The 25,822-nt window shown below is 32.0% G+C and overlaps 2 protein-coding genes and 2 pseudogenes across 5 annotated transcripts; 2 read left to right on the forward strand and 2 right to left on the reverse strand.

Annotated features, from left to right (window-relative positions):
- Positions 1 to 4,225: 4,225 nt before the first annotated feature.
- Positions 4,226 to 5,061, reverse strand: LOC146887907 (uncharacterized; annotated as a pseudogene).
- Positions 5,062 to 8,860: 3,799 nt separating this feature from the next.
- Positions 8,861 to 11,847, forward strand: LOC114176420 (disease resistance protein RUN1-like). Of its 2 annotated transcripts, XM_028061462.2 has the most exons (4): positions 8,861 to 9,008; positions 9,084 to 9,677; positions 9,788 to 10,883; positions 10,994 to 11,847. In XM_028061462.2, exons 2-4 carry the CDS (start codon positions 9,172 to 9,174, stop codon positions 11,822 to 11,824), a joined length of 2,433 nt encoding a protein of 810 aa, XP_027917263.2. In that variant the 5' UTR covers positions 8,861 to 9,008; positions 9,084 to 9,171; the 3' UTR covers positions 11,825 to 11,847. The 2 variants fall into 2 exon arrangements, with proteins under 2 accessions (XP_027917263.2, XP_027917262.2); XM_028061461.2 differs by having other exon boundaries at positions 8,952 to 9,677.
- Positions 11,848 to 18,193: 6,346 nt separating this feature from the next.
- Positions 18,194 to 19,922, forward strand: LOC114175766 (phosphoserine aminotransferase 2, chloroplastic pseudogene; annotated as a pseudogene).
- Positions 19,923 to 22,650: 2,728 nt separating this feature from the next.
- LOC114175767 (serine acetyltransferase 4-like) lies at positions 22,651 to 24,774 on the reverse strand. Of its 3 annotated transcripts, none has more exons than XR_014993319.1 (8): positions 24,444 to 24,774; positions 23,972 to 24,169; positions 23,807 to 23,866; positions 23,440 to 23,535; positions 23,326 to 23,350; positions 23,070 to 23,164; positions 22,811 to 22,987; positions 22,651 to 22,718 (listed from the first exon to the last, which is right to left on the reverse strand). XR_014993319.1 is itself a non-coding variant. In XM_028060560.2 (8 exons), the coding sequence occupies exons 1-8, from the start codon at positions 24,678 to 24,680 to the stop codon at positions 22,667 to 22,669; spliced, it is 930 nt and encodes a 309-aa protein (XP_027916361.2). In that variant the 5' UTR covers positions 24,681 to 24,763; the 3' UTR covers positions 22,651 to 22,666. The 3 variants fall into 3 exon arrangements, 2 of the variants coding, with proteins under 2 accessions (XP_027916361.2, XP_085526632.1); XM_028060560.2 differs by having other exon boundaries at positions 22,811 to 22,977; positions 24,444 to 24,763; XM_085670506.1 differs by having other exon boundaries at positions 22,651 to 22,987.
- Positions 24,775 to 25,822: the final 1,048 nt, after the last annotated feature.

Here is a 25,822-nt window from a genome sequence, read left to right on the forward strand (position 1 = left end):
ATTATCTTTTTACAGAAAACTCAAATTTGAATTATGCTCAAATTAATCTATTATTCACCAAAAGACTAAACCATAATCTAATTAATAGTTTTGTAAAATATTCAGTTTCTCCTCAATATATATGCAAAAAAAAAACTCTTGAAATCCGTAAATCTAAAAGTACCGAAAAGCAAAACTAAAGAAACACATTTATAATTCTAATACAAATCCAAAACAGAATAAAAATAACAACACAAATAAAAATAAAAAATATACTAACCAGAATTGAGGATGAAAAAATTAGTACACATGGACAACATGAGATTCAAGAGATTTAAGGGATTTAATCTGCCAAAACCCTAGAAAAAAGACTATTAGAAGAAAATAAAATAAGGAGAGATAAGAGAAGTCATAGAGAGATAAAAGAAGAAAATAGAATTCATATTGATTATAAGAGAATAAAGATAGTTAATCATTCTTTTTCTTGTAAAAAAAATTATAATTTACTAAAAAAATGTTTTAACTCATTAATTATCCTTTTTACTACCAATAAAAATTAAAATACACTAATAATAATTTAATTAAATTTTATTCTCAAACATAAACTTATAATAAATTTAATAGAACTATATTAGTAATAAAATATTTTTGAGGTCTTTTTTATCTTAAACATAATTTTATAATTAGTTTAATAGAGAAATATTAGTAGTAAATTTTTTTTTAGGCCTTCTTATCATTGAGGCCTAAAGCAAGTGCTTTACTCGCTTTACCCTTGAGACGACCCTGCATATTTTCAAGCATGATACTAAGGATATTGCTGAATTAGAAGAATCATTTCTTAAGATTCAAATAATTAGAGGTGTGAAGATTCATATTAATTCTTTGAAATTTATTCTAAATAAACGTTCTCAAATATGAGAATACTCAATGAAAGAAATGAAATTAGAAAAATTGATTTAAAATAGGTAAATACAACTTCAAAACTATCATTTTTCTAAGGAGAAACATAAAAGAAGATTTCAATCTTAAGTTATATATACTTTTATTATATTAGTGACAACAATTAAATATATAAATTTTGAATATATTATTTTGTGTGCCTTGAAGATTTCTTTTTCAAGATTTGTCACTAATTATTTGATAGGTTTGTACTAATCATTAACCCGTAAAACTGATGCGAAAAAAGGTTAAGGGTAAACATTCAACCATTGCGACTGTCATGAGAATCCTTTAATGTGTTTTTTTGTTTCAAACATTCGGTCTCTAAACTTTAATAATATATTGTATACAAGAACAAATTTGATAACCCAAAAACATAGAGCACATGTGAAACTTATCGCTCTCTGTCCATTACAGAGTAGTTGCCATAATAAATTGTTGTCACTTACATGGGATTACAGAATAAAAAATTATGCAATAATTATAAATTGATTGACAAATGGACCACATCTATGAAAATAATTGACCATGTGAATATCTCATATTATCTAACATATCACATATTTGAAAAATTTCCTACATTCTCCCACTTGGTCTATTTATCCCATTATCGATCAATACAAGAAACTAAATACAAGGATCATGGTGACATGTCCTCCAAAAGTGAGTATTATCTCTCATGTATCACAATATATCAAGTCTCTCATCAAATATTCACTACAACAAAAATCACTTTAGACAACGGCATAAAATTATGATATTAATTATAAGAACCGTGGTCTAAAGATTAGACCACAATTTTTTAGGCGTTGTATAGGTGAGTGTAGCTATAGATAATAGACAACGATTTTTAGTATGACAATATTTTTAAAACCGTTGTTTAAAATTCTCACAATAGACAACAATTTTACATGTTGATTTTATACATTACTTATGTTTTTAGACCCCATTTTTACTAGTTTTGCCCACATAGTTTAAAGCAACAATTATATAATCATGGACTTTCATGATATTTATACATCATTTATAAAAATGTTGTTTATTATATGTTTAGACTACATTTATTTAGCCATTATCTATTTTAGTGTGGTCTAAACTATAAATTGTTGTAGTGATTCTTACCTATAATGAATAAACCACATGTTTAATCGGGGTCAAACGAAATTTCTCAAAATAAACAAATATGTGTACAACAAAATGAAAAAAACTGACTAAGAATTTTATCATAGTAAAAATAATAATTGTCATAACATGGAACCAATTTCCATTTGCACTAAATGATCCTTAAAATTCTTGAATGGCATGCCTTTAGTTAAAGGATCAACAATCATCAACTCACTACTAACGTACTCAATGACCACTTAACACGCTTTCTTATGGCTAGACATTTAATGTCAATGTGCTTAATTTGACTTTCACTTATATTATTCTTAGTCATAAATAACGCAACAGAGTTATCACAATACAACTTCAATGTCTTAGCAATTGATTCCACAACTCTAAATTCATATATAAAACTCTTCAACCATACATCATGTGAGGTAGCCTCAAAACAAGGAACAAACCCAACCTTCATACTAGATATTGGAAGTAGCAGTTAAGGTCTGCTTTTTGCAGCTTCAAAATATAGCTTCACTAGTTAGCATAAAAACATAATCATATGTTGATTTTTTGGTATTAATGCAACCAACAAAATCTAAATAAAAGTAGCCTATCACCTCCAAACTATCAGTTTGTCTGTATATGAGCATGAAACCCTTTAATCCTTGAAGATATTTGATTATCTTCTTTGCAGTTTTCTAGTGGTCAACACCTAGACTACTCTGATATCTTCCCAGAACTTCAATTGTGAAATGTTAGGTTTAGGGCAAACCTGAAGCATATGAAACATTCTTCATTTGTTCCTTTTCAAGATCATTTTCGGCTCCAATGTTGTAATCTAATTATTATAAATACACTTATTAATGTTGCTTTACTACCTTGATGAGAAACTAGTTGCTCAATTGATTCCTTAACAACTTCATCTGTTTCCAATAATTTGTAGAACTTGAATAACTAGTTGTCTAATACGCTCTTGAACCAAAGGAGCATGAATGACTACTAATTTATCATTTGATTTAGAGGGTTGTATTTCATTATGATTATTTTGAATTAAATCGCTCCCACTAATCAAGTCATTTATAAGAAATTTTACATTCCTTGATTCTACAATTCTAGTGTTATGAGATGGACAATAAAACACTATAACATTTGGACTTTTCACCATATCCAATGAAATATCGACTAATAGTATTAGGTTATAGTTTATTCTCTTGTGGGTTATAAAATGTCACTTTAAATGACATTTCCAAAGGCATATGTGTCATAAATTAGGTTTCCAACCTTTGAATAACTTAAAAGGTGTTCTTAAAACAACCTTGGTTCGAACTCAATTCACTTTATACACTATCATCTTAAGTGCTTCAATCCACAAGAATTTAGGAAGCTTTGCATGACTCCTCATGCTTCTCACCATATCCATTAAAGTTCGATTTCTTCTTTCTGCCAGACCATTATGATCCGGAGAACTAGACAAAGTATATTGGGCAACAATCCCATAGTGTATCTACCATTGTACTCTCCACCTCTATTTGATCTCACAATCTTAAGTTGTTTTTCGCATTGTAACTCTATTGTAGCCTTAAAAACATCAAAGGCATCTAAAGTTTCATCCTTAGAATGAAGTAAGTAAAGATACATGTATCGTGAGTAATCATCTATAAAGGTGATGAAGTATCTCAGGTTACTTGCATCAATATTTGGACAACAAATATTTGTATGAATAATTTATAGTAAGTTTGAACTCCTTTTAGCACCTATTTTGGACTTGTTAGTTTGCTTAACCTTAATGCAATCTACACAAGTTTCAAAATCAGCAAAATATAAAGTACTAAGTACTTCATCATTTATTAATTGCTTGATTCTCTTAATGGAGATATGTTCCAATCTCTGTTGTCATAACATAGAGGGATTCTCATTCATAACACACTGTTTAACCCAACAGAAACATGCATTGAACTATAAGTAGTGTAATTTGTAATTTAATGGAGTAAAGACCATCACATAGTTCACAAAAGTCAACAACTTTCAATTTATTCAACAAAGTAAAACCATATTCCATAAAATTAGAAGAAACACCCATATGTGCAAATTGCAAAATAGAAATTAAGTTTTTACCTAAACTAGGAACACAAAAGGCATTTTCTAAAGATGAAATAAAACCACTACTAAAAACCAACTCATTTTGCTTCCTGAATAGATGCAATGTTCACTTCCCATTTGTCCCCTTAGGCTTTGCATACCCTATATGGTATTACAAACATGGATTGTAGTTCCAGAATCAATCCACCATAGGTGATTATTAATACTAGTCATATTAGATTCATAACAAACAAAAGTAAAATAATTATCTCTCTTCACTAGCCAATTCTTAAACTTAGCGCAATCCTTCTTCATGTATTCCCTTTTTTTTTACAAAAGAAACACTTGGACTCATTCTTTATAACTGGCTTAACAAAAATCTTTCCCTTCTGATTAACTTGATTTTGTTCTTAAGAGAAAGTTCACAATATGACCTTCCTCCATTAGCAACCTTTCCTCCTCTTGAACACACATGGTCACTAATTCATTAGTAGATCACTTATCCTTATGTGTGTTATGAGCACTTTTAAAAGGAGCATATTGATGAGTCAAAATATACAAAATATAATGTACCATAAAGGAATAAGACATGGTAACCTCTAAGGTCTTTAGTAGAGTCACAATGCCCCCTATGTGTATGATTGATCATGCACTCCCTTAGTCCCGATGAGCTTTAAGGATGAAAAATACATGATAATAGTGTTGGTAGGAGATTTATCAAATATGATGAATTGTTCATCAATAACCTTTAGCAAATCTCTCACATTATCATGTTGATCAATAGAACCCCAAATACTAGTAGAAAAGTTAGTCTTTATTAGTGCCACATAGAGACAATTTAACCTCTCCCACTTTTCATAAAGATCAATGTGGATCCAACCTAAATGGAGAAAAACTTTCTCCTTCCAAAACTTATAATTATCTCTTTTTTAGTGACGGAGCACCGGAGAAGCTGAGACCCATCTTATGGCAGTCAGAAACCTGGTCAACCAGATTACTCCTTAAAATATGTTGCAGGTGCTTCTTCTCTTCAAAGTTTATGAGGTTAACTTCTTAGTATTGTATTTTTCATTTATTTCTTAAACATTTTTTTTGTGTTTTTTTTTCTTCAATATATTTAAATATATATTATTGGTTACTGTGATTATTGCTGCAGTATTATATGCCTCCCCTTCGGTAGTTGTTTGTTATAATGTGAACTCACTTACTTGATTCTGTAAAACTAGACTAAATTTTAATCAACCAATTATTTTTCATAACACAACAACTATGGAAGAAAAACGGGAAAAATTCAAGCTTTATAACATGAAAATAACGATTATCACATCAAACCACAAGAAAAAGCACACCAAAAACGGCCAAGATGAATATAAGTTAGTAAAAATTCGACAATTAAAAAAGTTGACCAAATAGTATGTTAATTTGTTCCATGGCTAAAGAAAGGAAGAATTAAGCAAAGGAACAAAATTGAACACACCAAAATGCAACAAGAGATTTAACTTTACACCACAGTTGATTAAAACTTCCATAAACCATAAAACAAGAGAAAAACATGTGATGCAAAATTGGAAAAGTCTGGTGGCAGTCCCCAAAAACCAAAAACAAAAAGATGAGGCGCCGGTGGGGGAGAGGGCGACAGTTTCGGAGGAGGCGCGGTGGTGGAAAAGAGAAGCAATACTTTAATCCGTGAAGATGAAGGAGTCCCGCCAGTCAACGACCGACGGTTCGCATTGCTGAAATCCACCACTTAACTTTTTTTTTCTCACTTCATTTCAAGAGTTGGCTAAATTACACATGATCCAAACGATATCACATAAAACACAATGGTTTAAATATAATATTAAAAATAAAATTATTTTATTAATTTGCAAACAGTAAAACAATGTCGTTTGATTGATACACAGTAGAAATGTCAACAGGTGAATAGGTTACGGATAGGACATCTTAGTATCTTACCTATTGGATTTGTCATATATATGTATGTTTTTATTTGTGCTGGTATTTGTTATGCAGGTACTCATATATTTTTTTAATATTCACGAATATCCGTGAGTATTTATAAAAAAAAAATTAACAACTCATTCTAACTATAAATTCAAATAAAATACAATACATAAATTTCAAACAAAGTCTAAATAACCATTTAATTAGTGTTGAATGATAGTTTAAAAAGAAATTGAGAATTTTTAAAACCAATTGATAAAAAATAACTCATTCAAAATTAATGTGTTAATGTTTCAATCATGTTTTTTTAATTTTTTTTTAAATTTAAATTAGAGTATATCGGTACCGAGATGCACAAGTACGGATACTATAATATCGTACCCCGTCCTGTTAACTTGCAGGTACAAAAAATACTTGTACCCGTTATCTGCGAGTATACATTTATAATATTTATTTCCTACCCGTTGCAAGTTTTATCTGTAGATACCCGCTTGTACGAATTTTTTGGACATCTCTACCCAACCGATGCTGAGTAATTTTTTATACAGCAGATAAAACATGAAATACAACCTCTGCCCAATAAGCGCGTTTTATAATAATATTTGACTTAACATTAAAGCGAAAATGTGTCAAACAGTATAAACAACTCAAATACAATCCTGAAATACGTTTGAAACATCAAATAAACTTAACAAAATTTAGTTAAAAGGACTAACTCCACGTATTTCGAAAGATGAATGACTAAATTGGTCCAAAGTTTCGAAATGGACTAATTCCAAATTTTACTGAAAGTTAAGGGATCAAAAACATATTTAACCCTTTTGTTTTAATCATAAAATATATTTCCCCCATTTCTTTAGTGTCTACTCGGCGGCCGCTCGCGCCGTGTGACACTAATTTTTAAATTTTTTTTAGAAAATATAAAAAAAATATATCAAACTAAAAATTAAAAAAAAAATTCTTTGTTTAATTTAGTGTTTATCCAACCGCTCATGTCGCATGACACTTATTTCTAAATAATTAAAAATACCAAAAAACAAACAAAAGGTTTCAAAAATATAATAAAATAAAAAATCAAATCAACAGTCTCTACAAGGTTCTCTACTCGTAACCTTGGTTCTCCATTGTGAATGAAGATATGTAGGTGCGAGCATTATCCTTATCGGGTCCAAAAAATTAAAAAAATAATTTTTGTTTCTTTTGTACTTTCTTTTATTATTTTTATTTTTGGGGAAAATAAACAATTTTAAAACGCACATCCTTTTGTACATTTAATTAAAGGTACTATCTTAGGACGAACGTTGTGAGGTGTTAATACCTTGCTCACACGTACCCGATTCCCAGACCCAAAATCTGATTTTTTACAGACCTTTGTCTTATCTTTTTGGTTTTTTCGTGAGTTTTCAGAATAAACTATGATGACGATTCCAAACTCTATATTTTTCAAATTTTATTTCTTGTTCGTCATCTTGTCGTCATTTCGGTTGCGACACCTCTACTAATAATAAATGATTTCATACCTCCTTTACAATATCAATTGAGCGTCAATCGAGTGAGTGAAAGAATTATTGACCCAAGTGATAATTTTAAAGTTATCAACTTCTCATACCTCTAAAGCAATAGCATAATCATTGGTTTTGGTGTCAATTGATTTTGCCTTAGCACCTGCAATATAACCCACGAAAAAAGTTTTTCATCACATAACTCCAATGGGAATAATTTTTACCATCTAATTGCACATAATAGATGGAAGAGAATCATCTTTACAAGTTGCCATAACAAATTGAATAAAAAAACACAACAAAAGCAACAAACAAAATAAAATACAAATCCAATATTAGAGGATTGCAAATACCTTAAAATGACATAAAAAAACATGAAAAATTTTCCAAGCAGAAAACAAACTTGTGATCAAGTGAAACCTGAAAAGTTGCATAAACTCATGTTTTAGGCTCATTTATTTTTTGCTCTTAGTGTTAGCTTTGTGTGTATATATATCACACCTCTTATAACATTTTATATACACTTAATAATATATAATCCCCTTCTTAATCATAAAAATTAATTTGCGAAAGAGACTTAAAATTTATGGCTTAGGAAAAAGGAAATAATACAAGAATCTCTTCTTAATCATAAATTGTTTGGGGTTCTAATATCACAAAAAATAAAAAAAAAATATAGGAAGAAGAAAATTATATATTATTGACTGTATATAAAATATTACAAAAGATATGATTATACACATGCTAACCCCAAGAGTCAGAAATAAATAAACTAAAAAGATTGGTGTATGCTAACAAAAGCGTCTGCCTTGTAGATAATACTGTGATTGTTTACCTAGTAGTGAATTGAATTCAAATTGTTGTTTTTGTTGGATTTGTTTATACCTCTATTCTTGTATTTTCTTTTAAAAATAACTTAAAAACATATAAAATATTGATTAAATCTGATATATATATATATATATATATTTTTTTTTTTTTTTTTTTTATTTTAAGTGTTGAATAGATGTATCAAAATAAATTTACCATTGTCCTTCTTCTTTGGTAGAATTCAAAGTAGAGCATCTTGTAATTAATAGTGGGCAGGGATTGACATCTGTTAGCGTCGGTAGGTACAACACCTTCTATTTCCTCGTCGGTATCTTGTGTCTCAAGTCGAGTTTTTCATTTTTTTTTTTTCATTTAAAAACCATAATATTTTGACCAACACAACTTACGAATAAAAAATCCACAATAATTACGTAGAACTACGTGTACAGCTACATCTTCATTTTCTTTATAATATATCCGGATAAGGTAAACTAGTCGGAATTTTAAGTAAATATACTATTGGAAGGCGCAACACGCCTTTTGACTTGGTTTAAATTTCTCAATCTTTATATCACAAACATCTTCATCCAATGTCTTCACTTTCCACATTACAAAAAAATTGTTTCAATTTCAACAAGTTTGATTATTTGACAGGTTTGTACTAATCATTAACTTTCTTGCTTGTCCTCGTCAATACGCTAATTTTTTCTACCACTTTGTCTTTTACAGATACGTTACAGTTTGGAACATAAGCTGTTTGCGTTAAAGGTTGCCAGATCCACTAAGACGGTTTTTGATTTGCTCTTGTTTTGTCCAAATGGAACCTCCATACTCTTGTCTTGCCACTGGATTAAAGCATGATGTTTTCATCAGCTTTAGAGGGCCCGATGTACGGAATGGTCTGCTTAGCCATTTGAATAAGGAATTATGTCGCAGAAAGATTGATGTTTACGTGGACAAGAGAATTGAAAGGGGAGATGAAATATCATCCGCACTTCTGAGAGCAATTGAAGGGTCACAGATTTTATTGGTCATATTCTCAGAAGACTATGCTTCATCACCCTGGTGCTTGGAAGAGCTTGCCAAAATGGTTGAATGCAATGAAAAAAACAAACAGATTCTTCTACCTGTTTTCTACAATGTAGATCCATCAGATGTGCGGTCGAAGCGAGGGAATTATGCAGTTGCTTTGGCTAAACATGAAGAAAGGTTCAAGGAAAACATGCTCATGTTCAAGGAAAACATGCTCATGGTACAAAGTTGGAGATCAGCTTTGGAAAAGGCTAGTCATGTAGCAGGGTTTCATTATCCAAAAAATTTTGAGTGAGCCTTCTTTTCTTTCATTTTCTTTTTCCCGATGCACACTTCTAATGTGTTACTATTATGTGTTAGTTCTTTTCTCCTGTCTTATCTATTCTTTTTTTTTTATCTAGTGATGAATCTGATCTTGTCGATGAAATCGTAGAACGCATTTCTGGAACGTTGACCAACTTTAGCCCAAGTGGGTCTAACGGCCTCGTTGGAATTGATCAAAACATTGCACAGATTCAATCGTTATTGCTAAAGGAATCAAGTGAAGTTCGTTTTGTTGGAATTTGGGGCATGGGTGGCATAGGTAAGACAACCATTGCTCGTACTATATTTGATAAATATTCTCCTGAATATGAAGGTTGTTGCTTCTTGAATGTGAAAGAAGAAGTGGAACGACACGGACTGAGTAATTTACAGGAGAAACTTATATCTGAACTAATGGAGGGAGAAGGTCTTTATACAAGTGGCACAAACAAAGCAACAATCTTAAATTCTGTTGAGAGAAGGATGATTCGGAAAAAAGTTCTGATTGTGCTTGATGATGTGAATACTCCAAAACAATTGAAATATCTTATTGGCAAGCCAATTTGCTTTGGCCCCGGGAGTAGAGTGCTCGTTACAAGTAGAGATATGCGTGTGCTTACCACTGGAGGAGTTAATCGGATTCACGAGGTCAAGGAAATGGATCCTCAAGATTCCCTCAAGCTTTTCTGCTTAAATGCCTTCAATGAAAACCAACCCAGAAAGGGTTATAAAGAGCTATCTGAAGAGGTGGTTAAAATTGCCCAGGGCAATCCATTAGCCTTGAAAGTTTTAGGTTCAGATTTTCATTCCAGGGGTATAGACACATGGGAGTGTGCATTAAGTAAAATCAAGAAGTATCCCAATGAGGAAATTCAAAGTGTGTTAAGATTCAGTTACGATGGTTTGGATGAAGTAGAGAAAAAGGCATTTCTAGACATTGCATTCTTTTTCAAAGACGATGACAAAGATTACGTGATCAAGCAACTGGATGCTTGGGGATTTCATGGAGCTAGTGGAATAGAGGCTCTTCAGCAAAAAGCTCTGATAACAATATCAGATAACAGGATACAGATTCATGACTTGATCCGAGAAATGGGTTGTGAAATAGTTCGTCAAGAATCTACTAAATATCCCAGAAAACGCAGCCGGTTGAGGGATCCTATGGAAGTATCTGATGTACTGAAACAGAACCTGGTAAGAGAAAGACACACCATAATTAATTCCATGAAAATGTCTTTGTGTGGCAACTATATTTCAATCAGCATATAAGTGTTAATTTTTCATTGGCATTGTGAAATTTTCAGAGAACTGACAAGGTGGAGGGGATGCAGATAGAAGTGTCTGGAATTAAAGATTTTCCTTTGAGATTAGGCACTTTTAAAAAGATGCCTTGTTTAAGATTTCTCAAATTTTATCTCCCATTGCATGCTGAGCTCTCTCTGCTGCAAAGCCATGATGGTCCCATTTGGTGTCCGGAGAAACAAGATGAGTTGCTTTTATCTGCAGGGTGCAAGGAACTGATGAGGGTTGCGAGCGAGATTCACATAAAATGTCTTCACTACCTTGTTATTGAGGATTGCTCAGATCCTTCACGACTGAACGAACTAACATCAACTGAAATGAAGATGCTGCAAAACACAGCACAGGACGCTGGAGTGGAAATAATATTGAACTCATCCATTGGACACCTTAGCAGTTTGGAATGCTCCGATGTGGTTGATCAACAGTTCAGGAATTTGCCCAATGAGCTACTTTATGTAAGATACACCTATTACCTTAAGATTTCTAAGGGTAAGCGACCAGACAGTGGAAAACCCAAGTTAAATATTCTATTTGATAGCTTAAGGTATTACCAACGCGTGTCTATGGACGAGTTGTATAACACGGTTGTCGTGTTTCCTCGGAGAAGTCGTGGAGAGATGTGGGTGAAAGGAGCTAAAAAGGAGGTCAAAGGTTTTGTGGTTGCCACGTTCTACTTTCATCTTTACACCGTCCTTTTCTTCCTATCTCCTTCTTCCTTTTCCATCACCTTGCTTATTCAGACTGTAATTTGCTCATTCATTCTTTTCTTCTGTATTTTACTATCATTTTTCTCCCGATCCCGATATCTCGGACAATCATTTGACAACTGTTGATGGAATAATATATTTGCGATATATATATATATGTTGAGGTAGAAACGAATAGTATAATGACATTTAGCGTAATAAATAACGATAAAGTTTGTTCATTATGCAAATATAAATGCATTGATAGGTTTGTGTTTTAGGAGAGCGATGGAGTTTATACATGGAATTCAAGAGTAGGCGTAGAGCAAAGTGTGGTTGGGATCCTAATTAATCTGCTCAACCGTTTAGAAAGCGCTAAGAAAATCATTGGCAAAAAGCTACTTTGATTGAGCACATCATTAATGGTAGACAACATGTTTGTTTGAGAACGAAAATCGTTCAACCATTTGGCCACACACATTCAATGCCACGTTAAGAACATTTAATACGTATTGAAGCCTTGAAACATGCACAGACACAAAAAGAAGAAGTAGCAATAAATTATCCTCACAACACGACAATAAATAATGTGCACAATCTCTTTTCTTCCAAGATTTATAAATAAGACCTTTTTGGAAAAGAAAGATTAAGGTCCATTAACGACAACGATGATAAAATAACATAAAAAACTTCCAAGCCTTATAGTTGTTGTGAGAATAATATTGTTCGTGTTCTCTGGTAGTCTAGTTAGAAGTGACTGTGTGCTCATTTTTTCCCGAGAGTGATTGCATTACAAATAATAATTATGTTAGTAAAAAAATCGTTGAGTTTCAAAGAACTCATGTAAATTATGAGTGATTAAATTTCAAAAATATACTCGTGTTAGACAAGAGTCTAAGTTTTAAATAGTTCTTGTGTTTATTTTGGGAGTGACTCTTTCTGGGATTTAAATTATACCTATTTGTATCTTTGCGATAGTGGTCTATCTAGTAAAACTTGATTGAGAACTAAATATTGTCTTTGTTAACAAAGGAACAATACAAAATTGTAATTCCTTCTTTCTCTTATCCTTTAGATTGCACGTTATTATTTAAATATAATTAATATTAGAAGAAGAGATTTTTTAATTAAACATTACAAAAGATTTTGTTTGACATATTGCATGTCAAGCTTAAAGCACGTGTGTATTAGATAGGAATGATAACGGAGTCAGAACGAGTTTCGTTATCCCATACACATCTTTCTAGAAAAAATGCATCCACATTTTCATACCCAAATTTTTGTCTCATCCTTATCCCTACCAGATAACGGGTATAATCTCGTACTCATACCTGTACCCCCCGTTCTCTTACTACTTCAATATTAATTTTAATTAATTTTTAAAAAATAATAAAAAATTACATTAAAGGAAACATAATATTATCAAATATTCAATATTAGAAGAATGATGGTTTCTTCAATATCAAATACTTCAATATTAATTTTAATTAATTTTTAAAAAATAATAAAAAATTACGATAAAGGAAACATAATATTATCAAATAATCAATATTAGGGGATTGTTGTTTCTTCGATATCAAATACTTTGAAATAAATTATAATTATTTACATTTTAGAGTAGAATACCAAATAAAATTTCATGAGAACCAATACATTTATTAAATTTGCAAACTGCAAACATTAATGAAACCTAGTTGATATAATTTAAAAATATTTTAAAAAAATATAAAAGAAAAACAAATATTCAAATTAAAATATATTTTAAATGTTTGTTTACTTCAATTTTTTAAAATTCTAATGAATCTCTTTTTTATACACTAATAAAAATAATAATATATCACTTGATCAAAATGACACAAAGAACAAATAATAAATATAATAATATAATTTTTGACATAGATCTTGTATCTTTTGAACTCTAATATATGTTGGATAGTGATAAAAAAATATTCATGGCAATTACATTAAATTTTTATATTGTAGTAAATAAAAGTTATTTATACAATTATAGTGAGAAAATTACAGTATGATTGATAATGTGTTAGAAAATAAAAAATAATTAGATAAAATATATTGAAATAGTGTTCTACATAACGAAAATAAACAACAAATAATAATATTAAAAAAATAATAAATATGTGTCTTAGAAATAAGTTGAGAGGCTATTGAAAGAAATCGTGAAAAGAAAAAGAATGTATAATTAATGATATGATAAGATGAAAAATATCTTAGAGATATGTAAGAAAATTTTTCAAATATCAACATATATACTCAATGGTTGAGAAATAACGAAAATTGTTTTAACGAAACAAAAGAGTTTTACAAATGAAACAAAAATTAATAATAATAAGTAAAGAATTTTTTTTATATCACCTAGTAAATGAAAGGTTTATACTATTAAACATACTTATGTGAAAGGAAAATATAAAATAAATAAAAATATTAAAAAATAATAGAAATATTCAACTATGAAACATAAAAAAATTTTAATTGACATACATCATTTTAACATAATTACATAAAAAATATATAATAAGATAAAAAATATATTAGAGATGTTTTTATTTGTCATCTCTATTATTAGACACTACATTGCTCTCAAAGTTCTTGTAATCTTTGACGATCTTTTAGCTTTAGCTTGTGAACAAGATCATTGTTGGGGTTTGTTAACAACCTCAAAAAGTATTTATCATCTCATATCTTTTATGATGTAACCTCTCTTAGTTAATAAACTTATGATCTTTTAGATCACTCTTTTGTCAAAACAAAGTTGTTTAGCCGAGAGTAGTTAGGTTTAAAGAATACTTAAGTCTTAGTCAAGAGAGATTGTATATTCAAACAATACGGTATATTTAGAGTGACTATGATTCAAATAATATTCAATGTTTATCAACTTAAAGTATTTTACATTGTGAGTTTGTCAATTTGAAGTTACTTATGAGAAATCTCATCAAAGATTGTTCTTATGCCAAATTTCTTGACAATACGTCTGTAAAGTATAAACTTCGTATGTTTGCATTTATCAAGCGAAGCTTTGTGGATTTTTTTGAAAATCTTAAATACACAATTTAACATTCTTTTTATGGATTTGGTTTATTTTCTACAAAAGTAATTTGACATAGGCATAATAATTTATGCACATTCATTCAAATTGAAGTATAGATTGCATTGAAAATATTTAATGCTACTAGGACAAATGCGAAAAACATCTCCAATTTTTAGTGGCTAGAATGGATTTGCAATAACTCCGTATAAAGATAATATCCTAAATTTGCAAATCTAGATTTATTGTAAGATTAAAGTCTTTTTAAACTTTTAAAATAAAATATTACTATAGCATTAATAATTTATAATTTTAATATGTGCATTATACTGTGACCTTCGGTGTATATTAGTCTTTAAGCATGTGACATCTTATTTAATAGAATAACTCTAATGAATAAAAATCATATATTATAATAAAATAGAGCAAATAACAGAAAGTATATCAGAATTTAACCATTACAGTCATCCCAAAATATACTTAAAATAGAAGTACCATGAACACAGAACAATGCCATAAACATGTCTTAAAACATAAATCAGATTGACAAAAGATTGCTCAATAGAGCAAGGAATTACATATGACCAATTTTACAAAAGATGCTCAAAAGAGCAATAACCAACAAGCCTAAACTACACATTCGTCGTCTTGATGATCATCAGGAGTCTCCACATCTGCTCACACCAACATTTGGTGATCATTGCAAAAAGGAAAATACAACAAGGAAACAAACATAGAAAGAAAGAAGGGTAAGCTAGTGTATTTAAGCATTCATACGTAAATATAGTTACATAAGTACATCACCCAAGACTACATACATCGAGAAAAGAAACTTAAACTAAATTAAACACCCAACTGACTTTAGACTCAATATTCGGATTATGCGCTTGATATAGAATTCTAAGGAAGTATGCACCTGCGTTGATTTCTAAACTCTGCAGAGTCTAGCCACAAGGGGTTATCACCTAATCAATCTCAAGGTAAATCCCAATATGTCTTAGGCTTAAACACCTGCCAAGACTAGGATCTTCTGTCACTCTCACCACATAATCACTCTACTCTATGTGAGTGTGAGTGATTTCTAAACTCTGTAGAGTCTAGCCATAAGGGGTTATCACTCAATCAATCACAAGGTAAATCCCAATATGTCTTAGGCTTAAACACCTCCCAAGACAAGGATCTTCTACCACTCTCACCACATAATCACTCTACTCTACGTGAGTAATTATTAGAGTTCAAAATACCTTCCTTATCTAGACATCTCCTAAATCAAGGCATACATTAACCACACTATCACCAAATATTTCCCTTGAAACCCTTTTATTATCAACATTTCACATGTTATCTTAGAATAATTATCATCTCAAGCTAAACACATCAAGTACAAGTAAAAAATAATAATGTCACATCTTTCATGCATAGCTTCATACATCATATTGTTAACATTAACTCAGTCAATCACAAGTTAAAATAAGGAATTAAAATTCTGCAACAATTCTCGCTTAAGGTAGATTGATCTCGCTTAAGCTAGAAATTATCGCTTAATTTAGATTGATATCGCTTAAGCTAAAATTCGAACAGAGAGCAAAGTGAAATTATGTTATTGTTGCTTAAGCTAAAGTTCTCGCTTAAGCTAGATTGATCTCGTTTAAACTAGAAATTCCCGCTTAAGTTAGCGCTTAAGTTAAAAATTCTCGCTTAAGCTAGCATAGCATGTTTTCACTGGTTTCAATATGTAAAAGCCAAAAATCCCAAACAACACAAATAAAAAAAAACACAACCATAAACATCAAAACAACATTTTAAGCACAATTCAAGACCAAAAACGAAATATGCAAGACACTTAAACAAAATTTTAAAGCTCTAGTTTACCTTACCTTTACAGAAGTTAACTCAGCAAAAAAAAATCAGTCCCAATGGAAAGGTACTACAGCTCCATAAACAACTACAAAACTGAAAACACAAGGCACAGGAAGGGAAAGCGAATCTCCATACAAGAATCGAAGTGGAATTATAGCTCCAGAGCAGAAAAGTTGAAGATGTGACAGAGGTTGGAGATTGACTTACGTAGGGGGAAGAACGTTCCGCTAACTCAGAGGGAAATTTCGTAACTGCCCTAGTACAACTTCTATTTCAAAAAGAGAAGAAAGAAAATGAATGAAAAAACTAGGCAGAATGGAAGTGAGTAGACTCAACAAGTTTTGGAAAAACAAATAGACTTACCTTGGACCCTTTAATTAAACAAGACCCAACAAGATTTAAAAGAAAAGAAGTGAACTTTACAAATACCCTTTTAGATAAAGTTTACTTAAACATAGTACGTCTTCCTATCAGCACACTTCCATGATGTGTAAGCGTGAAGAAGAAAAAAATGTCACCACAAACTACCACGCTCCCTAGGTACATATAATATTAGTTCATGTAATAAAAAGGTCTTTGATCATACAGCTAACCATAAAAAAAAAAAATCAATTTCATTAAATTAATATATAATTTTGTTATTGTAAGTGAATTAAATTAAATTAATCATTAATTTCTTTGTTAAGCAAATAAGATCACTACATTTCGTGTTTCCCATAGTTCATTTATTAAATTATTGTTTTGGTACCTTTCAATTTTTTAAGGATTTTAGTTTTAATATTAAGAAAATCATAATCTTAGTCAAACTTTCGATTTTATGTACGTTTGTTTGTTTATTTATTTATTTTGAACTATTTAAATTATAAATCTAATATATTCACTTCAGTTGTTGTATAAAAATTAATTCATTAAATAGTTAAAAACTCAGGCATACTAAAATTTATAATTAAATGATCGATTTTTGAAATACGAAACAAAAATTGTCTAAATAAAATAAAATTTTTAATTTAGTGCACTTTTATTCTACAAACCTTGGATGGTTTTTCGGAGACTTATGTGCTGCACATAGGTTTAAATGAGCGACAGTTAGTCCAAAGTAGCAAGACAAATATGAACCAAACACTTCCGCCGTGAAAACCACGTGTTTCATTGAACCACCGCACTAACAGCATTTAGACTTGAATTGCAATGACCTATTCTGAGGCCTTTATTATTTGATAAATACTTGGTTGATTATTGATATATTTCATTTCTGAGAAAAAAAATTGTAGAATTTAAATTACGTCTGTTTTAAGGAAAAAAATATTAATATCAATATGTAATTAATTTTTAAAATATATCTTTTATTTTTCTCTTGAAAAATTCAATAAAATATTTAATATTTTCTAATGATATAGGAACATTAATTTTCACTTCCAAAAATATAGATTATAATTATTAAATATCAAATATATTAATAATTTTTAAATAAAATTAACATAACATGATCATATTAAAAATTTATTTTGGATTATTATATTAAAAATAAAATATACCCACATATATGAAATAACTATCTTTTATAAGGTTTTTAATAAGGTTTCTTCCTTGTTTGTAAAGAAATAAGGGGGCAAAATTTTCTCTATGTGACTGGATCTTTGCCAAAACTAACACCTCCAAAATATAAAAAGAAACTTTCAGCAAAAAGTTCATCCCTTCTGATTTCATTTCCTTTTTCCTTCTTTTTCTGCACAAACACTGTGCCACCATGTCGATCTCAACTTCACCTCACTCACACCTTCTTCACCCAAACCATAACCACTCTCTCTCTAACCACCGTATCCACACCGCCGCCACCACCACCGCCTTTTCCCTCCCCTCTTCGCGCACTTTCAGGCCCATCAAATGCGCCTCCACGCCGGCCCAGCTACAGGATCCCATCCCGGTCCAGGCCCAGGCCCAAGAGCGCGTCTTCAACTTCGCCGCCGGTCCCGCCACCCTGCCGGAGACCGTACTCCGACGCGCCCAGTCCGAGCTCTACCTCTGGGGAGAATCCGGCATGAGCGTCATGGAGATGAGCCACCGTGGCAAGGATTTCATGTTCATAATAAAAAAGGCTGAGGAACATCTACGCACCCTTCTGGAAATCCCACCGGGCTTTTCCGTCTTGTTCCTCCAGGGCGGCGCCACCACCCAGTTCGCAGCCGTGCCGCTCAACCTCTGCACCCCTGACGACCCCGTCGATTACGTTGTCACTGGCTCGTGGAGCGATAAGGCATTCAAGGAGGCCCAAAAATACTGTAAACCCAGTGTGATTTGGTCTGGGAAATCTGGAAAATACACAGGGATTCCACATGTTGGGACTTTTGAGCAGAACCCAGATGCTAAATATTTGCACATTTGTGCAAATGAGACTATTCATGGGGTTGAGTACAAGGACTACCCATTTCCAGAGAACCCCTCTGGTGTTCTTGTTGCTGATATGTCTTCAAATTTCTGTTCCAAGCCTGTTGACGTGTCAAGGTTTGGAGTCATCTATGCCGGTGCACAGAAGAATGTTGGGCCCTCTGGTGTCACAATTGTGATAGTGAGGGATGATCTGATTGGGCGTGCACAGGGTGTTACTCCTGTGATGCTTGATTACAAGATTCATGTTGAGAACGGGTCACTCTACAACACTCCTCCTTGCTATGGCATTTACATGTGCGGGTTGGTGTTTGAGGAGCTGTTGGAGCAGGGTGGGTTGAAGGAGGTTGAGAAGAAGAACGAGAAGAAAGCTGAGATTTTGTATAATGCAATTGATGGGAGCAAGGGGTTTTATAAGTGTCCGGTGGAGAAGCCTGTGAGATCATTGATGAATGTGCCCTTCACGTTGGAGAAATCAGAGCTTGAGGGAGAGTTTATCAAGGAGGCTGCAAAAGAGAACATGGTTCAGCTCAAGGGACATAGGTCTGTTGGTGGCATGAGGGCTTCTATTTATAATGCTATGCCTTTGGCTGGAATTCAGAAATTGGTCGCTTTCATGGAGGACTTCCGAGCTAGGCATGATTAGAGATGGGTGCTTTTTGTTCCTATGCGTCTGGCTGAGAAGATCTCTAGCATTTTTGGTTTGTCGCTTCTTTTTATGTCGTGTTTTGTTCTGTAGGATTTTCATGTGCACTTCGAAATTTTCTAGGGGATAATTTTGGTTCTGGCTAGAAGGATGCCTAGGAGTTTAGGTTTAGGTTCGTACTTATTAATAAATTATAATCCTCTGTTGTGAGCTTGTGTCATTGTATGGGTTCAGGGCATGGAATGAACTCTCGGCGTGGGCCGTCGTCTTGAGCCGGCCGGCCTTCGACCCAACCGGACCTTTCTCGGTTATCTGTTTAGAGTATTTTAACTCATCTCAGTCGTCGGTCTTTAGTTTGGATTGACTCTTGTTTTGTGGTCCGGCACGAAACGATTTGGCTTAATCTTTGATTCCGAATCAAGTATTATTTTTAAAAATTAGTTCAAGTAATATATTGGGTCAAACTTACTCATACTCAAACTTTTTTATAGTTAAAACAGGAACACATAAAGCTAACTTTTTAATGCAAAATAGTCTTCAGCATGTAAACCTTTTAAAAGTAAATGTTTGTGTCAATCAAATAAGTGTGATGGTGGGCAGCAAGTCTAATTTTGATTAAATCATTAACCTTCTAAGGCGTTATGATAAAAGGCGGGGAGTAATGTAATAAAGTGAGTAGTGTAATGAAGTATAATCATTTTTAAATATAAAGTAGGACATTGAAGTTAATAAGGGGGTTTTTAGATTCTAAAAGCATATAGGAATTTAGTAGGTAAGAGCATGAGATAAAGGAAAATATATACTAACATTCACTTTTTATCACTTCTCTTGCAACATGACATGGCATATGCTTTTTATTTTTTTTTCAATTTTCACGTTGGTTTTTTTGAAGAAAGCGGGAGGAGAAAAAGTAAAAAGCAGGAGTGAAAATTGGAGGAGAAAAAACAGAAAGTGAAAATGTAAATGGTTGAACTAAGAAGCATTTTGTTCATCGTCTTCAATCATTGATGTTCGTCTTCAACCACCATTCTTCATCTTCAACCCCTATTTTTCTAAAAACCCCTCTTCTTATTTGTCGCAACAATGTGGGTTTACCCATTGGACGAAAGCTTCGACGGTTCAACGTTCATATCCATTGGGGTGGAGAGCAGAGATTTTTGTTGTTGTTTGTAGTGCCGTCATTGTTGTAGTGGTGTAAATTTGTGGGTTTCGTCTTTGTGGTGAAATCTAATTGGGGCCATTTCTTTGAAAGGTGTGTGGTGGTAAGTTGTTTTATTTTTGCGTATTGCTTGTTATTTTTTTTTTGTGTAAAAAGCAAGAACGAAGGTGGACTTTTGTTTTGAATGTGGGTTGTTGAGGTTAGGGTTAAGATTTCGTGTTCTTATTTTGGTTGTTGTTTCTGAAATGCTTTCGCTTACATTTTTCTTTGCGAACCCATGCTATATGATTTGCACATTGGTATGATAATGGAGCATGAGTAATTTTGCATTTGTTGACTTATTGAGTAAATTGTAAATCCACACTTAAAGATATAATTACTGTGAAAATTTGCTCTAATTTGCACATTAGATATCCATGTTAGTTATTGTGGAGCAAGGATGATATTCATTCATTGGTTTACTAAGTAAACTGTAAATCCAAATATGTGCTTACTTAAGAGTTCATAACTATAATTTGCACATTGGTTACCCCTGTTAGTTATAGTTGAACAGAAATAATCTCAATCCATGGAAATTGTAGTCATGTTCTCAAGGTGAAATTTAATTTGGCTCCAACCAAAACTATTTTTTTATACAGGTAATGAACTGGCAAAAAGAATGTGTTATGGGAACTCTCAACCTATTTGGCCATCTTGGTGGCTTCCTTGTTGAACATGAAGACATAAACCAATCGCAAAATAGTAATTTGTATCACTGATTGAAGGATCAACCAAGGAAACGTTTCAAGAGTCAAGTCATACGAACTCCGTGTTTTAGAAGAAACTTGAATTACTTAATTTTGTAGTGTTTGATCATGTAGCAATGTTGAAAATATTTCTTTTTTATAATGTTTGAAGAGTATGATACATTAGTAAGGATTAATATGATATAACTTAAAATAAGATGGCCATGATATAACTTACAACCAACAAACACCTATAAATCAACATGATAATAATATGAGGTAAGTGTGCAAGGCAAAGCGTTAAAATAAGATTCCCCAAGACGAAATTTAAAGCCTAATGAATTGTACAACTACGCACCATTATGGAGACTAATTGTGCCACAAACTTCTCTCACATGATTAATACCTTATTGTATTGATTTTTGAATGCACATTCCTAATTCAATTCCTTTTAAGTAATGACTTATTGTTCCCACACAACGGTAATAAGTCACACAAATAGAAAAGTTGGTAAAAAGAAAACTTCAATAAAAAAATATTGTAAAAATAACCTAAAATAATGTTAGTTTAAATAATTGTAGTCACCATTAATAGAAAATAATGTCGCACAATACCAATTGAAAAAAAAAAAACTATGTTAATAGTAATTGATTTTTTTATATAAATTTTGATAAAAAAATAACATTCATCAACTAAAAGAATCATTAATGTTTAATAATTTTTTTATTATTGAAGGTAATTGAAATATTTCGTAAAATGAACTGTTATAGTGAAAAAAAAAGCATTTAAAAAAAATTAAAATGGGAAGAATTAGGCTATGATATGGCATGAATCGGTGCATTTAACAATGGTGCCGGTGGCATTTTTACTTGTGAGATATTAGTTTACAAGATGAAACAAATACATAACATCATTCGATTATTCTATCAATTATTCTCTGGTTTTGAGCTTAAGTAAGCCTACTTATTGGTGAGTTTGAGAGTTCAAACTTCATATACATTTTTCTTCCTTGAAATTTATTAAGAGGGTGATGTATCCTTCAAGAACGCAGAGGTTGAAAGACAACCACTTTCTCAGAGACTCCAACGCTAAAAATAATACTTCCCATGATTGAGTTCTTCTCCAAAACTATAAATGTAACAAGCACTTGTTGAATTGAAGCTTGAAATTTTCAGTGCACTATAAACTTTCCAATAACCTTTGCTGGTACACCAGCCACAATGCTTCAACAGAAGAAACATTCCCTTTATTACATAACATAACTTGGTGGAAATTGCAAGTGCAAAACATTGTCAAAAGTTCATCTAAACTTTACCTGTGAGGAGGAACATCTTGTAACACAAGGGAACCTGCAGCTATCATAACACATTCACCAACTTGTAAATTCCCAAGTATAGTTGCATGAGCTCCAATTAGCACACCTTCTGCAACTTTGGGATGGCGATCACCTGTGTCCTTTCCAGTGCCACCCAAAGTTACACCCTGCCAAAATCTGAATTTGTAATTCTATTCAATTTCAGAAAAGAATTAGCCCAAAATATCATAGAAAACTCGATTTGTGAAACATCACTCACTTGCATCAGTGAAACTCTGTTTCCAATTATAGCAGTTTCACCAATGACAACACCTGTTCCATGATCTACTAAAATTCCATTCCCAATTGTTGCAGCTATAAATGAAACAGTTAGAAGTAAGCACTTGAACAATGAATATAACAGATGGAAAATATAAAGATGAATCTGGTTATTCTATTAAGGAAATTCGTTATTCACATCATTTTTACTATACTAAAGTATTCCTCATTTGCATGCAAACATCAACCTAACATACCTGGATGTATATCAACTCCAAAAACCTGCAGTGGAGAAAATAGGATCATCAGCAACAGGAATATGAAATAACCTTATGAAATTCTCCATTATTTTTACCAAGTGCAGACACTACCTCACTAACTCGACTTTGCAAAGCTAAGGCTAAAACTTTGCGACCCTGGCCCCACAAAGCATGAGCTACTCGATGTACTTGCAAAGACTGATAACCCTGTCAGAGAATAAATCCTATGAACTATAGGGAAAAATGTTGGGGGAAGGGCACAAAATATAGAAGAAAAAGCTCTGTATGTTACACAAAAGCACCATATTATTCAATCAAATGCTTCAGCATAATGAACAAGTTAGTATCAATACATGATTCAGAAACATTAACCAATAGCATGATTGAGATGCATAATGAACAAGTTGGTATCAATACATGATTGAGATGTGAATCAAGTAAATGATGTATCTTTCTGGTGGGAAACTAAATGGTTTACCTTCATATATAAAAGTGCTGAGCAATATGACAAACAAGCAGGATCGCGATCTTTAAATGCCTATCAGAAAAAGTTCCGAAATGAATCAAGTAAAATGCAAATTCCAAAGTTATACAAAGTGAAGTTCATTTACCACTCTTACAAACAAAGAAGAACATTAGTTACCTGAATATCCAAGCGAATCGAATGCTGGATACCTTTATCATGCTTTATCACAGTAGAAAATATATCCATCAGCTGAGTAGCCAAAAGAGTAGGCTTTTGGAGTCGGTTGGCCAAAGCAAAAGCTAATGCTTGCTCCAAGCAATCATGAGACAGAATAGTGGCATAGAAGAAGCTACTTAAAATAGGTTCTCTTTCTGCCTGCACGCAAATAAATGTATATCATGAAGTTATCAAACATGTAAATGTTCTCCAACACTCGTCAAATATTGAAAATGAAGCATCTAGGTTCATATTTCATCATACAATTAAACACATTTTATGATTAGTGGGAAAAAACAGAACATACAATCCATGAACTTCTAAAGTATCCACACCAATGCTCAGCTCAGCAACCAAGATGCAAACAACAACAGCAACCAAAGAAGGTGAGGGAACATAATGGATAAAAAAAGAGGGAAAAAATGATTGGTACCTCTAACTGTGCTTCTTTTCTGACATCATCCCAGATAGGATCAAAACAATCTGAATTTTGAAGTGAAGAATCCATGACAGGGTTGGGAATTCCCATGGCATAAACGGGGAAAACTTTCTCCAGATGAGGAGGCCAAAACGAAAAGGAACCAACACTAGTAGGTTGGCCTTCCTCAGCTTCATGTTCAGACAGAGTTTCAGGAAGATAATTCAAGGTCTTGTGGCTCAGATGAGCCATAGTTATTGAGAGAAAATGAGATAAGAGAAAAATGAAAGTGGTGTGTTCTTAGGTGGCTACTAAGTGTGCTATCTATGCAGCCGTTATTATTATAGCTGCAGAATAGTGGAGTTTTGTTTGCTGTCAGAAACAAATTCTCAACTGTGTACAATCACATAGGATATAATAATAATTTAGTCTTTATGCATAAATTAATACTCAAATTGACACCTTTAGCTTCAATATTTATTTTTTTGCTTTAGATATTTAAGAGGGTCTGGTGTGTTTATGCATCTTACCCTTATGTTTGTTGTTTAGGCAATACAAAATAAGTTAAATTCAAAGAAGAATTTAAAAACATATTAACTAATCATTATAATTTCATACTCAACAATTACTTAACGAACAAATAATCAGTAAAGAAAAGAAGAAGTGAATAATGTACACTTGTCTTCCACAATTAATCTTCAAGTCTTGTTTCATTGGATGCTTCGCTGCCTCTTCTACATTCCGAGGTGGCTGTTTTGTTTCTTTGTCCCTTCAGAGTGATGATATGTGCAGAGACATAAATTTCCTACAGAACCAAAATGCTACCATAGAGAATAGTCACACGTCACCCCCAACAACCAACGAACAAAACAGCTAAAAAACAAAAATATAACTTTTTTATTAAATATTACATCAGTCATTTCGATTGGAATGTTTGTTTTAAAAATTCACTACTAAAACAAACGTTTATTTGATTTAGATAGACCATGTATGTAAAACTTTATATTAATCTAAAATTGTTTAATATAATTGTTATACCAATCACAATTCACATAATATGTACTTTCTAACATATACTAACATATAAATTATTCTATTATTGTTGTTCTCTTCAGTAAAATTCTAGATGGATAGTATAATTCAAAGGCTGTATTCTTAAAATTTGTTTTGGACCTGGTATAACTCAACATTGCATGAGTTAACTTTGGCTCAATAAGTCGAACCTACTATGGTTTTACCTTTCTTGCACCTACTCCAACCAAACTTTGTATAATTTTAAGTGAGCTAATCTCACTTGATTTTCAATTCTCTTAATTAAAAAATTATTCCCTTTATATTAAATTCAAGTATAATCTATTGGATTCATCTCCGACCATATATAGATTTAAATAATT

Source organism: Vigna unguiculata, chromosome 3, assembly GCF_037176805.1.
Source record: "Vigna unguiculata cultivar grain cowpea cultivar isolate G323 ecotype 2 chromosome 3, ASM3717680v1, whole genome shotgun sequence".
Lineage (NCBI taxonomy): Eukaryota > Viridiplantae > Streptophyta > Magnoliopsida > Fabales > Fabaceae > Vigna > Vigna unguiculata.